At 38.3% G+C, this 13,783-nt stretch overlaps 1 protein-coding gene across 6 annotated transcripts in view; it reads right to left on the bottom strand.

Moving 5' to 3' along the window:
* LOC306858116 (BAR/IMD domain-containing adapter protein 2-like) overlaps positions 1–12,961 on the bottom strand; it is a 57,180-nt gene extending 44,219 nt beyond the window's left edge. For 4 of the 6 annotated variants that reach the window (XM_079398512.1, XM_079398515.1, XM_079398514.1 and 1 more), the window contains exon 1: positions 12,712–12,863. In XM_079398512.1, coding sequence (XP_079254638.1) covers positions 12,712–12,783 — 72 coding nt within the window. In that variant the 5' untranslated portion in view covers positions 12,784–12,863. Of the gene's footprint in view, positions 1–12,711 lie in introns of all 6 variants that reach the window. The other 2 variants (XM_079398511.1, XM_079398516.1) reach the window with 2 other exon arrangements.
* Between the last annotated feature and the right edge of the window lie 822 nt (positions 12,962–13,783).

The following is a 13,783-nucleotide window of genomic DNA, read 5'->3' as shown; positions in this document are numbered from 1 at the left end:
AAGTGCTGTGGTTAAACATGACCAGAATGCAATGCACTGCAAACCTTAAAATCTCATCTATTTTATATGTATGGGAAAGACTAAAAATCACTAAACCAATAAATTTAACCAAACTATTTTCCTCTCCCCAACAGTTTCCAGAGAGCTCTGTCCTAGAGAAATCAGCATTATGCATAAACCAGTGCCAAGCTGATGTCCACCCAACATCTAAGCATTAAAAGCATTAAAAACACTCCACTGGGAAAACTCTCTTTCCTTGATTAGTCCCTCAGCAATCAATCTATGTTTAACAAGCATGAACGAGAGCAACCAAACCCCCGATTAGGTGTCATTTTCATCTCAGTGCAGCTCTGCCAGACACTAAACACAGATTACCATGTAATGTTTCAGCACTTCATTACAGACATGTTCATTAGGGCATAATTAATAGTCTTAACTAATGAGCAAGATTTCATATTGATGCATATTCTATCAGCGGGACCTCGTTCAAAAACAGCTGGGGGAATTTCACGCTCCCCCTGAAGTGAAGGTGCGCTCACATATTACAGTATCAAGTTCAGCACTAAATATGAATGGTTTTATTAGATAATACAGGTAGTCACTGAAGGAAATGTATAATTTTCCCTTTATTATAAAATAGAGAAGAGGACCAAATGAAGCACCATTTCAACAGTCTGTTAACAGATATCCAACCATATGAGCAGAAATGTGCATCCATTTATTGAACTTTACCCTTAGAATGTTTACCTTAGAGTTCTAACTCGAGTAAACCGAGTTTAATTAAAAAAAAATAAGGAGCCTTTGAGAATATAAATGAGCTCTCTACAGATTTTCTGTATTCACATGCACACAGTTTGGCTTCGTCATGTAATACATTGAGAAATGGGAGAACGGTTAGTATTTGTTGAACTAGCAGGGTTGTAAACATGCCGCATTTACCACAAACACACCCTTATACATCAACACCAACAAACTTGGTGCTATATAAACCTGCTACAACACAAACCTGTGATGTGAAACTAATGCAGCTGCAGTCTCAGACAGCTTGGAAAAGATTGATGAATGCATCAACTCTTGCATCTGTGTGTGTGTGTGTGTGTCAGTCCAATAACGATCTATGCCTCAGTGTCAGGTGGTTAAACAAAAGTGCCGTTTTCATCTTTATGTCTTCAATATGCATAGTAAAACATGGTTAAAGCATCCGTGTGGCCACTGATGTAAGTTGCAGTCTGGTGAAGACTTCCTGCTGTAAAGCGTTATGTAATGCTCTTGAGTCCTACAGCTTCAGGACAATTGAGTATGGAAATGGATAATGATGATGTGTATTAATCAATGTGTCTGAATAGGTTTTTGAACCCAAATGCCAGGGTTGATTTTCAACAGCTAACCTTCTGTTCAAAGTACTGCATTGCACTGTCAATTCATTTGATTGTTCGATGCTGTAAATTACCTGAAATTAATACACCTATTAGAATGATATACAGTGGGCCTTTTGGAAACTTTTGGACACTTACACCACGCTGTATGAATGTCACTGCATGACATTGAAACATTTTTAAAACCATGCTATAATTCCAAAGAAGCAAATGTTCAACTTTTTACCATAATTCTGCAATTATATAGAGTACAACAAACTAAACGTGGGCAGGAAGTTTCACTTGCTAAATAACTACAAGCTCAAGGTGACCCTGACTTTAAATACTGTATGTTTTTTTCCAGCTAGACACGCTTTCGCTTGTTCAGAAAAACCCCTTGCACCCTGAAACAGTGTAATTTACATTTTGTAAGATCATCTAGTAAACAACACATTTCAGCTTTGCACCACACACGCTCTTTCTAAGGGATGTAAAAGCAATATGCTATATTGCAATATACCTCCTACATCTCATGAACAGAAACTTTATGTTTTGTAAACCACATAAATTCTTGTTTATCATGCAAAATGTTTCCTTAAATATACATACAGTATACACACATAAGTATAATGTTCTTTCCAAAGATATTTAGAACGAAAAGAAAATTCACCCTATGTATTTTCAAAATGCATGTTAATGGTTTTATTGTGAACAATTCATACATGCACATGCTTGTAATTATTCATCATAATGTCATGACTTGATCTTCTGGTGAAAAAACTGGCGACATCTGCCCGACCTCTCCAATAATTTCATCCGCTTAAACCCTGCCTCTTTCTTAAAATTCAGCTGATTGCCACCATCCATTCAACAACTGATTGACAGAACCAAGTCCCACCTAACATTTTTTCTTTTTCACTAATGTCACTTTTTCAGTCATTTCACTCAAGATGTACAGTATCTCACAGAAGGGAGTACACCCCTCACATTTTTGTAAATATTTTATTATATCTTTTCATGTGACAACACCTGAAGAAATGACATTTTGCAACAATGTAAAGGAGTGTACAGCTTGTATAACAGTGTAAATTTGCTGTCCCTTCAAAATAACTCAACACACAGCCATTAATGTCTAAACCGCTGGCCACAAAAGTGAGTACACCCCTAAGTGAAAATGTCCAAATTGGGCCCAATTAGTCATTTTCTCTCCAAATGTCATGTGACTCGTTAGTGTTTCAAGGTCTCAGGTGTGAATGGGGAGCAGGTATGTTAAATTTGGTGTCATCACTCTCACTCTCTCATACTGGTCACTGGACATTCAACATGGCACCTCATGGCAAAGAACTCTCTGAGGATCTGAAAAAAAGAATTGTTGCCAAAAAAAGAAGATTGCCAAGACCCTGAAACTGAGCTGCAGCACGGTGGTCAAGACCATACAGCGGTTTAACAGGACAGGTTCCACTCAGAAAAGGCCTCGCCATGGTCGACAAAAGAAGTTGAGTGCACGTGCTCAGCGTCATATCCAGAGGTTGTGTTTGGGAAATAGACATATGAGTGCTGTCAGCATTGCTGCAGAGGTCGAAGGGGGGGGGGGGGAGATCAGCCTGTCAGTGCTCAGACCATACACCGCACACTGCATCAAATTGGTCTGCATGGCTGTTGTCCCAGAAGGAAGACTCTTCTAAAGATGATGCACAAGAAAGCCCACAGACAGTTTGCTGAAGACCAGCAGACTAAGGACATAGATTACTAGAACCATGTCCTGTGGTCTGATGAGACCAAGATAAACTCATTTGGTTCAGATGGTGTCAAGCGTGTGTGGCGGCAACCAGGTGAGGAGTACAAAGACAAGTATGTCTTGCCTACAAGCATGTCAAACATGGTGGTGGGAGTGTCATGGTCTGGGGCTGCATGAGTGCTGCCGGCACTGGGGAGCTACAGTTCATTGAGGGCACATAAGTCTGAAGTAATGAATTTAGGTAAAGGGGTGCAGAGCCAGTGGTGGTTCTATAGGCAAACATTAATGCCTTGAATTTAATGCGAGCAGCTATTGGTAGCCAGTGCAAATTGATGAACAGAGGCGTGACGTGCGTTCTTTTCGGCTCATTAAAGATTAATCTTGCAACGGCATTTTGGATTAATTGTAGAGGTTTAATAGAATTGGCTGGAAGACCTGCCAAGAGAGCATTGCAATAGTCAAGTCTGGACAGAACAAGAGCCTGAACAAGGAGTTGTGTTGCATGTTCCGAGAGAAAGGGCCTGATCTTCTTAATATTGTATAATGCAAATAGTGGTCTGAGAAATTCAGCTTATTATCAATCACAACTCCAAGGTTTCTGGCTGTTTTTGAAGGAGTTATGGTAGATGAGCCTAACTGGAAGGTGAGATTGTGATGAAGTGATGGGTTAGCTGAAACTACAAGCAGTTTTGTCTTAGCTAGGTTGAGTTGAAGGTGATGGTCCATCACCCAGCAAGAAATGTCTGTTAGACACGCTGAGATGCGATCGTCGGATCATCAGGATGGAATGAGAGGTAGAGTTGAGTGTCATCAGCATAGCAGTGATATGAAAAGCCATGTTTCTGAATGACAGAACCTAGTGATGCCATGTAGACAGAAAAGAGAAGTGGTCCAAGAACTGAGCCCTGAGGCACCCCAGTAGCTAGATGTTGCGACTTGGATACCTCACCTCTCCAAGATACTTTGAAGGACCTATCAGAGAGGTAAGACTCAAACCGCGGTTCCTGAGATGCCCTTTCTCAATAGGGTTGACAAGAGGATCTGATGGTTGACCGTATCAAAAGCAGCAGACAGATCCAGCAAGATAAGTAATGAAGATTTTGAAGCTGCCCTTGCAAGTCTTAGGGCTTCAACAACAGAAAGCAAGGCAGTTTCGGTCGAATGTCCACTTCTGAAGCCAGATTAGTTACTGTCCAGGAGGTTGTTCTGTGTGAGAAAGACAGAGACTTGATTGAACACAACAAAACAAGTGTATTTGCAATGAAAGGAAGAAGGGAAACCGTTCTATAGTTCCCTAAAAGAGTTGGGTTAAGAGTGGATTTTTTAAGAATTAGAGTTATACGAGCCTGTTTAAATGCTGAGGGAAATATTCCAGTGTGAAGGGATGTGTTAACGATGTGAGTAACCACTTCCTTCATAAAAACTCCAAGCTTCAAGAAAACACTGATTTGAGATCAGATTTACCATTTTATTACACTACGACACTAATAACAAGAGTATTAGACTCTGATCTGGGATCTGGGCTTTCTGCAGAGGCTGCCTCCATCTTCCCACATAGACCAAGATTTTTGCATGTCCACTGCAGATGCTGCAAGTCATTTAGTTACAGCTGTCTCACTCCTACAAGCCGCCCTGGCACTCATTTTACCAATTTGCATTTCAGATGAGCCTTTTTGTGTGCATGCGTGGGTGTATGTGTGTCTGCGCGAGTTCACCGTGAACATCAGCACTGTGTGCATAGCACTTCAGAGTGAGCTTGGAGAGGTGAGATGGAGAGAGAACGACTTCCTTGCCCATATATGGATTTGTCGGAATTCCCCGCATTACTCTCTGCTACAGTGCATTCCTATTCCTTGCGCATTTGGATCGTACCATCAAATTGCAGCAGGAGGGGGAGTTTGTGCAGCTAGAGCTTGTTTCCTGAAGGAACACTGTGTCCCCCTCCGTCCCAACACCTTAATCCATTCACAGAAACGCAGATGAGAAATGAGTGAATCACAACGTCAATTTCAGTGAAAGGAGACAAAGATGAATACAGCTGAGATGCATGTGCTGCTACATGTGTCTGTGTATAATGAATGTATATAATGGGGCTGTGTGTGTGTGTGTGTGTGTGTGTGTGTGTGTTCCTGCACAGTGTCGTCTCTCTGCTGGTGTACCCTCCCGTGAGATCTCGAATGAAATGTCACAGCAAAGATTCAAGCATTTCCCAATTATCTCCTCCTGTCTCAAACACACATGCGTCAAACAGTTCCCCTTCCTCTCACCTTCAGTCAGTGTCTCTCGTTCTACTGTATTCCTCCTCTTGCCCTCTCTAACTGTGTTAAAAATTAAAAGTAAATAAGAAATTATATTTTGCATGCCTATTTTAGGTCCATTATGATTTTTATTTTCAATTTTGAGGTTTTCATGACAATTAAATTATATTCTTATTGCTGTAATATACTGTAATATAGTTAGTGATGAAAACCATTCTGTTTATAATTTAAATAAGCTTAAATTAATTTCAGTACAACAAATACTATCATGACATGACAGTGCAGTTGTATTGTATATACTTTACATACATACAAATGTATGGTAGACATATATTTATCAATATGATTTAAAAAATAATCATTATTTAATCATTTTACTATAGTATATCATTTTAATTTATAGTATTTAAATCTTTCGCATTACAGTAGGCTAGCTAGAATTGGAAGCTATGTATATATTGAATGCAAAATATAATAAAAAACAAATTATTTTGATTTGTGCCTGAAATAATAGATGAATATTCCCAGACATTTCTTGACAATTTATATGAGATTCACTCTGCTAGACTGCTGCCACATCATTTGCAAGGTGAATTTGCAATTTTTGGGATGATCAAAACAAATATAGAATCTCATCACTGTAACCTTACACGTTCAACAGGAATATTGTAATAGGTTTCTCTCATTCATTGCCAATTCCATCCTCCGTTCTTACACTGGTACCCACTCAAACCACTCTGCTGGCAGGCATGGCAGTAGTAGGCCCTATGTTTGCCCTGCCAGTGTCTATTCATAACAGGCATGACAGAAACAGACCTCTCTTCAATCATATTATATCCATCATGGCTGCCAAAGGACCACATTAGAGTGAAATGAGGTGGGATGGACCTAAAATATTGTCAAATAAGCAGATCACCTTTGGGTTTGAGACAAAGATATAACAGCCCTGTAAATTAATGTCAAAAAAGATGCACTGAAGGCATATCTAAGGACCCAAAATACTAAGACATCTAAGCATTTTGTACCATTAGATATTTTCTATCAATAAAACTGCAGTGGATTTCAACATCAAGCTGCTGTGAGAGGTACAAAATGTTATTTATGACATTGTTTTAATGAATTCCTTTATAATCACTCAGACTTTAGAGGCCATTAAAGTCTAAATGATTATAAAAGAATTCATTAGAGCACACAGATGTCTCTGTTTAGTGCTTTAGGAGTGTATCTGTGTGATTTTTATGTGAAAGTACAAAAACATTTTGTGCCTTTGAGGACACAATCATTTGGTGTGCTGCTGGCAAAATAAAATGTTTCCCTCCTCTTTTTCTCATTCACTCTTTCATCATCACTGACATTCAAACAGCTGGCCTGCCTCTCACCTACAAATCACACAGACAACAAGTGCAGTCTCTCTCTCCATCTGGGTGCACACATAAAACTCTTTAATCTGGTTACTACTAACCCTTAGCTTTAACTACAACACCACACCAACAAAAATACAATCTCATGTTACATTAGAGCGCTAACTAAAAGCCTTTTGACACTGAAAATGATAACTATATTAGTGTCTATACCAACTCAAGATAATGTTCTGTTCATTATAAGCATGCACTACAGTTTTTTCGTCTGCCGCTTTAAATGCTCAAGCATTGCAGGATGGCTTTTGATTGGCTGTCAATGTTTTCATCATTCATCAGCTGGAAAAATTCGGTCTAAACATGATTCTCTTCAGCAAATAAGTGCTGAAGAGAATGACAATCAAACCAGGAGCACAGCATGATTCATGACTTATTTTATTAATTATGTTATTATGAAATATATACGGTGGCCGAGAGAGCTCAACGTGCTGCAACTTCAGAAAGCACATGCAAATAGAAAAAGCACCAGCAAATCAAGAAAACATCATCAATTTGACAGCAGGTGCTGCAAATGCTCACAACACAAACAAATAAAGAAACACACTGCAAATGCTCACAACACAACCAAATAAAGAATTTTATTTGAAGCGTGTTTCTTTGTTTGGTTGTGTTGTGAGTATTTGCAGTGTGTTTCTTTATTTGTTTGTGTTGTTAGCATTTGCAGCGCGTGCGTTGTAAAATTGAGGAAGTTGTTTTCTTAATTTGCAGGTGTTTTTTCTATTTGCAGCGCGTTGAGCTCTCTCGGCCATATACATATATGATATAATGTATTGATATGAAATAAGTAGTTAAAAAAACTGACAAATTTAAATAAATACTTATTTTGAGTTTTTTTGTAGAACTAATATTAGTTTGAATGACAAGTTCTGTTAACTGGCCAATCGGCGGAAACTGTTAACACTGATCCAGATTAATTTAAATATTAGCCAATTTATTGTCCTGGTTTACACACATGTGCCTGTCATTACTTGTTAGAACCAGCCACTGTGAAAATATATTTTCAATGTAAAAATGCAACAACAGAGGTCACTGTGGTATTCAGCAAGAGTCCAGAAAGCAGGACATAAATTAATAAATAAAACATGGCATAATGAAGGAAGGTGGCACACTCATAATGCAGCCATATGTAAGTACCAGGTTTCTGCATAAAGTTGTAAGCTTTGCCCTTTACGGAGCTGTTATGATCTACTTGTCTCAACTAAGAATCCCATTCCCTTTAGAGGTACACAGACAGTCAAAAACACAGACCCAAACACACAGTCCAACAGCTTTCGCCCAACATGCTGCTAAGCTACCATCTGTCTTCTATCTGACAGCTTACAGCACAAAAACAAACAAAAAAAATTATTTAGGACAGATTTTTAATGACATCTATATTCTTTTGAGGCTCTCCAGATGACTTGGACTAAGATAAGAGGAAAAGTTGAAACTAGGACTTAAAAAACCAGGGCGCAAGGGGACACATACTGTGCTTTTCTAATTGCTATGCATATGAATTGAGATGAATCAAAATGCACTTTATGAAAGAAAAGCCAATTGACTTCACCCAAAACTCATAGCAAGCCTACAAAGAAATCCCTGTTCCGCCCTTAAAATCCACTTCATTTTATTGAGAACACACAACTGAACACAAAACAAACAGACACAGAGATAATGTTGATTTAAGAACAAGGTAAAGATCCATCAAACAAAGGAACTGCTCTGGGTGGCAACAAAATTTCATTGTCATTAAATGTGACTTAAAAGTGATTGTTGACAGTAAAATTGTAGCAAATTAAATATTGTTTTTGCTGAACGACCCCCTCATCACCATCTGTTTGGTGGGGAAAAGGGACAAAAATATTCCTCTTTTAAGAAAATATGCATTAGCATAATTCAGCCTGATATCTACATCAACAGAAGTGCGGCCCCATAAGAGGCCAGTTCAAGCGTGGACATGTGGTCAAGGTGTGGGCAGTGCAGCGTGGTACGAAGGAAACTGCCTCCAACAGATGACAATATTTTCGAGGTCTGACTGACCTACTCACCGTGGGCACACACAAAGCTGAACTCACTCACAACCCCTACGCTTCGGCAGAGGCACATTCTCACAACCAGACCGTTCTGTCTGCGAGACACTACCCACACACACACAGAGACAGAGGCACATGCACATGCACGTATTGACACACATACTCCATTGGCCCGTGAGACACTGCCCACACACACTGGCAGATGCAGGCTGAGTCACTTGTAAGTGCAGACGGGTGGATTTGAGCTCCCAGGGTCCTGTGGGATTACTAAGCAGCTGCCAGGCGTACACACAAACAGACATATCGACACACTCCCAAAATCATACATGAAGTTGGAAAAAGAATTGGCGACAGATCAGAGTTGCTAAACTCGCAGAATTCCATTGAAAGAATAGCAGATTTCCACAAAACTGACATGCCTGTCATTCAGGCTCTACACATGCTTTGCACCTTTCGAGTTTGTTTATTAAACAGTTCAGCTACTCTTAATAGTGTACTGCATTTTTCTACTGAAAACATTTTAGCGGGTTTACATTTTGTAGATTTTTTATTTTATTTTTATTTTTTTCAAAATCAGTGTTGAAAATGTAACAAACATGAGCATTAAAAACGACAACGCTGCCAGCTATATGAATATAAAACCATATTTCTCAAGTAGATTTACATAAGGACCTAGTTTTTACTTTGGACATCAAGTAGCAACCCAATACAGTAGCCAAATTGTTTATAATACAAAAGTAACCACAAAAAAGATTGAAATTCATTTGGCCCAACAATAAGCAAAAAAGAATACTAGTTCAATTTGAGTACTAGGTTATTGAAAACTGAAGGTAGGTGTGTTGAAGCAGGTTGTTGTGTTGGAGATAAACTTTGCAGGACTGTGGGCCTCCAGGAGCTGGGTTTGACACCCCTGCTGTAGAGTTTTACCAGACTTTCAACCTTTGATGTCAACAACTAAAGATACAAGGATCATTTCCTCTGCCCTTTTAAAAGTTGATAAGCCGATTTATTTTGCCAACTCAACAATGAATGATAACCTTACATTGTATTTTATGATTTGCATTTTTGTCCTGCTGTCTGTGACAGAACAGACCATCATTTCTGGGTCACGACCCACCGCTGATGTGAAAGATGATGCCTGATGCTGTCAAATGGTCCACTACTTCATTCTTCTATCTGTGAGTGCAGTTTATCGCTTCGCTGCATCCGCTGTCTCCTTATTTCTTATAATAGAGAACCCCACTGTGGCCTCACAATACCCATAATTATACAAATCACAGAGCCTGAAGAAGCCAAGAGACCCAATGAGGAATGAATATCCTCCCACTTAGAGTCTGAAAGGACAAAACGACCTCAATGCTCAAAGCTAGAGGTAACATTGATCATGAGTTCCAATGCTACAGGACATTGGAATAATGATGCCTAACAGAGATTTAAATTCCTTTTTCTTTGAGCTGGCTACTGCTGATTACTTTCTAAAGTGTCTTAATATAGGTTTTGAGGTAGTCGATTCTATGGCTTCATCCTACTTACGATCATCTTATCTAAAAGAGAACATTGGAAATACATAGGCTTGATGTCTTTGGTTAATCCTAAAACAATCAATCAAGTACAATCCAGCAGGAAAATTTCTAATTTTTTATCAAAGGTCATAATATTGGAAATGGTTTCACTGTAAATACTCTAAAACTTCTGCCTTCAACAAGAAGATAATACTAATGCATGCAAAATAATCCTCAAGGAGGATTATGTGGTCAAGAAATGCCCAGTTATTAAACTAAAGCTTTTATTTTGCCCGGTTACACGACTTCTCTAAGCTCATGAAAAATGGATCTCCACATTCAAAGAAAAACTTACAGTACAAAGCAACTAACTTCCTTCTTCAGACATTATCATGACCTCGTTTTGACTTCAACCTCACATGAGCCTTTCCAAGTTAGAGCAACATTCCTGTTAGTTTACATACTGTATGCACTCCTGGCAAATGTGGTTTCCATTTCCTTATTAACACACAGGCACATGTTTGACTAATCACGTTTTTTTTCTTTTTTCTAAAGCCTGCAATTATATATCATACTTTACATATCATAGAGGTATGCTGTCCCCTCAGATTTACACTGTTATACAAGCTGTACACTCACTACTTTACATTGTAGCAAAGTGTCATTTCTTCAGTGTTGTCACATGAAAAGATTGAATAAAATATTTACAAAAATGTGAGGGGTGTACTCTGTGAGATACTGTATATATATTTGGGCTTACTGGTAAGCAGTCAACTCTGTCATGGAAAGTCATAGTTTAAAGTTCATTGTTTAACTTGACTCCAAAAAAATCCATTAAAAATGCATTTTTAAATATATATTATCATATATTTTCTAAAATAAAAAATACAGCATGCAGTGTGACATGCATAGTCCATCTACATCTATTTACTATCTTTTTTAATTATTTTACACTTTCAGACTAGGCTTTTTCAAGCCAATGCCAAAATTTGTTTACTGATTACTATATATTATATAATATAGAAAAAACATATAGTATATATTGTTTTATATTAATATGATAATACAAACTATTTTTATTACCTCATTTTATTTACTGTTAATTTAATAAAAAAGGTAACATGAGATTTAAAATGAAGAAAATCTTCCCCTTTTTAATCTAAAATAAATAGATTAATAATGTGCATGATATTTGTCATCCCATATGCATAGGATGAAATGTCTTGCATATGCCATGATGTCTCATTTTCACATATCACATTAAAATATCGCCTTAAAAAAGTGCATTTGGTTTCAGGTAAAAACACTCTGTTCCCTGCAGTTTTCCTCTGACCCCAAAGAAAACTTAAAAGCTCAGAAATACGCCGCCCCTGTCCAAATAATAATATTGGTCCTTCATTCTCTAGCCAAGGATATTAGCTCCATGGGTTGGAATTAACAGCCTAAACATTAAAGTCCCTTAACAGATGTCTGCAGGATTGAACTAACACGCTTCACTGGGTCAGTCTCAGCAGCCACCAAGGTTTAGTTTGGTGAGTCAGGTGGTTTCAAAGAGGTACGTTACAACAGAGCTCCACGAGGGAAATGCTGGCAGAGAAAAGAAGTAAATGGACGTTCGTATGCGTGTGCTGTGGGGATCCATGGAAGTGCATTAGTCACTCTTTCCTGATGGGACTCAGATATGCTCCATCTGTTTTACAGAATCAGTTTCATACCACATTAACAACCGAGAACTCATTTAGAGCAAAACAAATCCATGGTTACACACTCACACTAACACTATCACCTTCAAAGCCAGGGCAAACAGTTATCTATTAAGCGTTTAACAAATTCCAAAAATGAAGGTAATGCAAAACTAAAGAAATAGAGGAAATGTACAGAAGTAAACTCTTGAAATGTTTTTATATTCTATGCATACAAGTGATGAAATAGGCTATGCACCCGAAACTCACGTGTCCCAGTGAGTTACAGGACACATTCAAGTATTTGGCTAAACTGGTTCTACACTGAAACCAGCTATTTCTGCTTTTAATTACAGGAGCCTCTAGTTAGCATTATTTAGAATGAGTCTCAGTCCCCATTCACTTACATTAGCCTACTTAAAAAAAAAAAAAAGCAATATAAGTGATTGGTGACCTAGGCTGTTAGTCCGTCAAATACTGCCTACGAGTTCAGCTTGTATCCCAGAAAAGAAACTGACACGTTTGTAACAGCATGAGTGTGAGTAAATGATGACAAAATGTTCATTTCTGAGTAAACTGTCCCTTTAAGCAAGTTATTCATCAGCAAGCAACTTTTAAAAAGAAAACCTTTACATTTAAATTTTGTGTTAAGTTTACAACATGAATGAATAAATCTGGCACAAAATATATAGAATACAATTAATGCAGAGAAAATATTCATATAAAACTGTATAAGGCTAACTCACCTTATAGACATTCTCCGTTATACGGTGCACCTCATCGGTCCGGGACATTTTGGTAGCTTGAGTCAGAACCATAGACGAGAATTTGAATTTCTACTGCAGGAAAATGTTTCCGCAGGAGGAGGAGACACTGTATCATTCAAACAGAGAGTGTCAGAGGCAGAGGAGGATGCGGGAGCTTTTATATGGAACTCTCTCACTGATGCCCACGCGCAGCCGCCGGACTCCGGAGTGTCGGGAATCCACCGTACGCGTTCAGCCTCGTCACTGGTGCTGCGCTTTATATTCAAACGCACTCCGCCTCTCCTCTTTCACCTTCCAAGCTGCGAGCGGCGCGATGCGACGGAAGAGCCTGCTTTGTTATAAGCCTTCGCGTGACCACAGAACGCGGACAGAGCTGCGGACGTGAGATCATTTACTACAACATTGTGTCGCGTGCTTACAGTGTATACTGTTGTCCTAAACGATAAGAGTCAAGTTTGGCGCGACGCTAAGCTGTGTTGAGGAATGTCAGGAACACAAGTGTTCCTTAAACACGTTTGTATTCTTGAACCCACTCTTGAGTGGCGGGATTTTGATTAATTTCAATGAACTGAATCTTTGAATCCCCGTATCCCGTTCCTTACATCGTTCGCCAGTAGGTGGCGACAATGAGCGAGTCATTGAATCATTCATTGAACACAGTTTAAAAAAACATAAAATCTCATTATCCTTTAGGGCCTAGGCTATTAAAATTTTGGTCCCCACAAGTTTACTGAAAAACGTATTTACGCACGTTTTGCCAGTATATATATATGAACAAACCTATCTTTTTTCTTTCTTTTTGTCATCAGGTGGATATTATTTTAATCAAGCTATAGAAAATAATCCACAATAATAGCTTAATTCAGTTATAGTAATTATAAATCTAAAACAAACTAATGTAAAATTATTTTAAAATGATTTAAAATTTTTAAAATTCACACACAATTTTATTCATAATTTAATGACTCACATGACAGCAAATTAACCCTCGCTCACAAACCAGACACAAAATTAATTCAGTTTGTTCACAAACTAGTTTCGTTCAAACTCA

This window comes from Barbus barbus, assembly GCF_936440315.1.
Source record: "Barbus barbus genome assembly, chromosome: 38".
Lineage (NCBI taxonomy): Eukaryota > Metazoa > Chordata > Actinopteri > Cypriniformes > Cyprinidae > Barbus > Barbus barbus.
The sequence above is the reverse complement of the archived record's forward strand: the minus strand, read 5'-3'. Positions and strand labels throughout refer to the sequence as shown.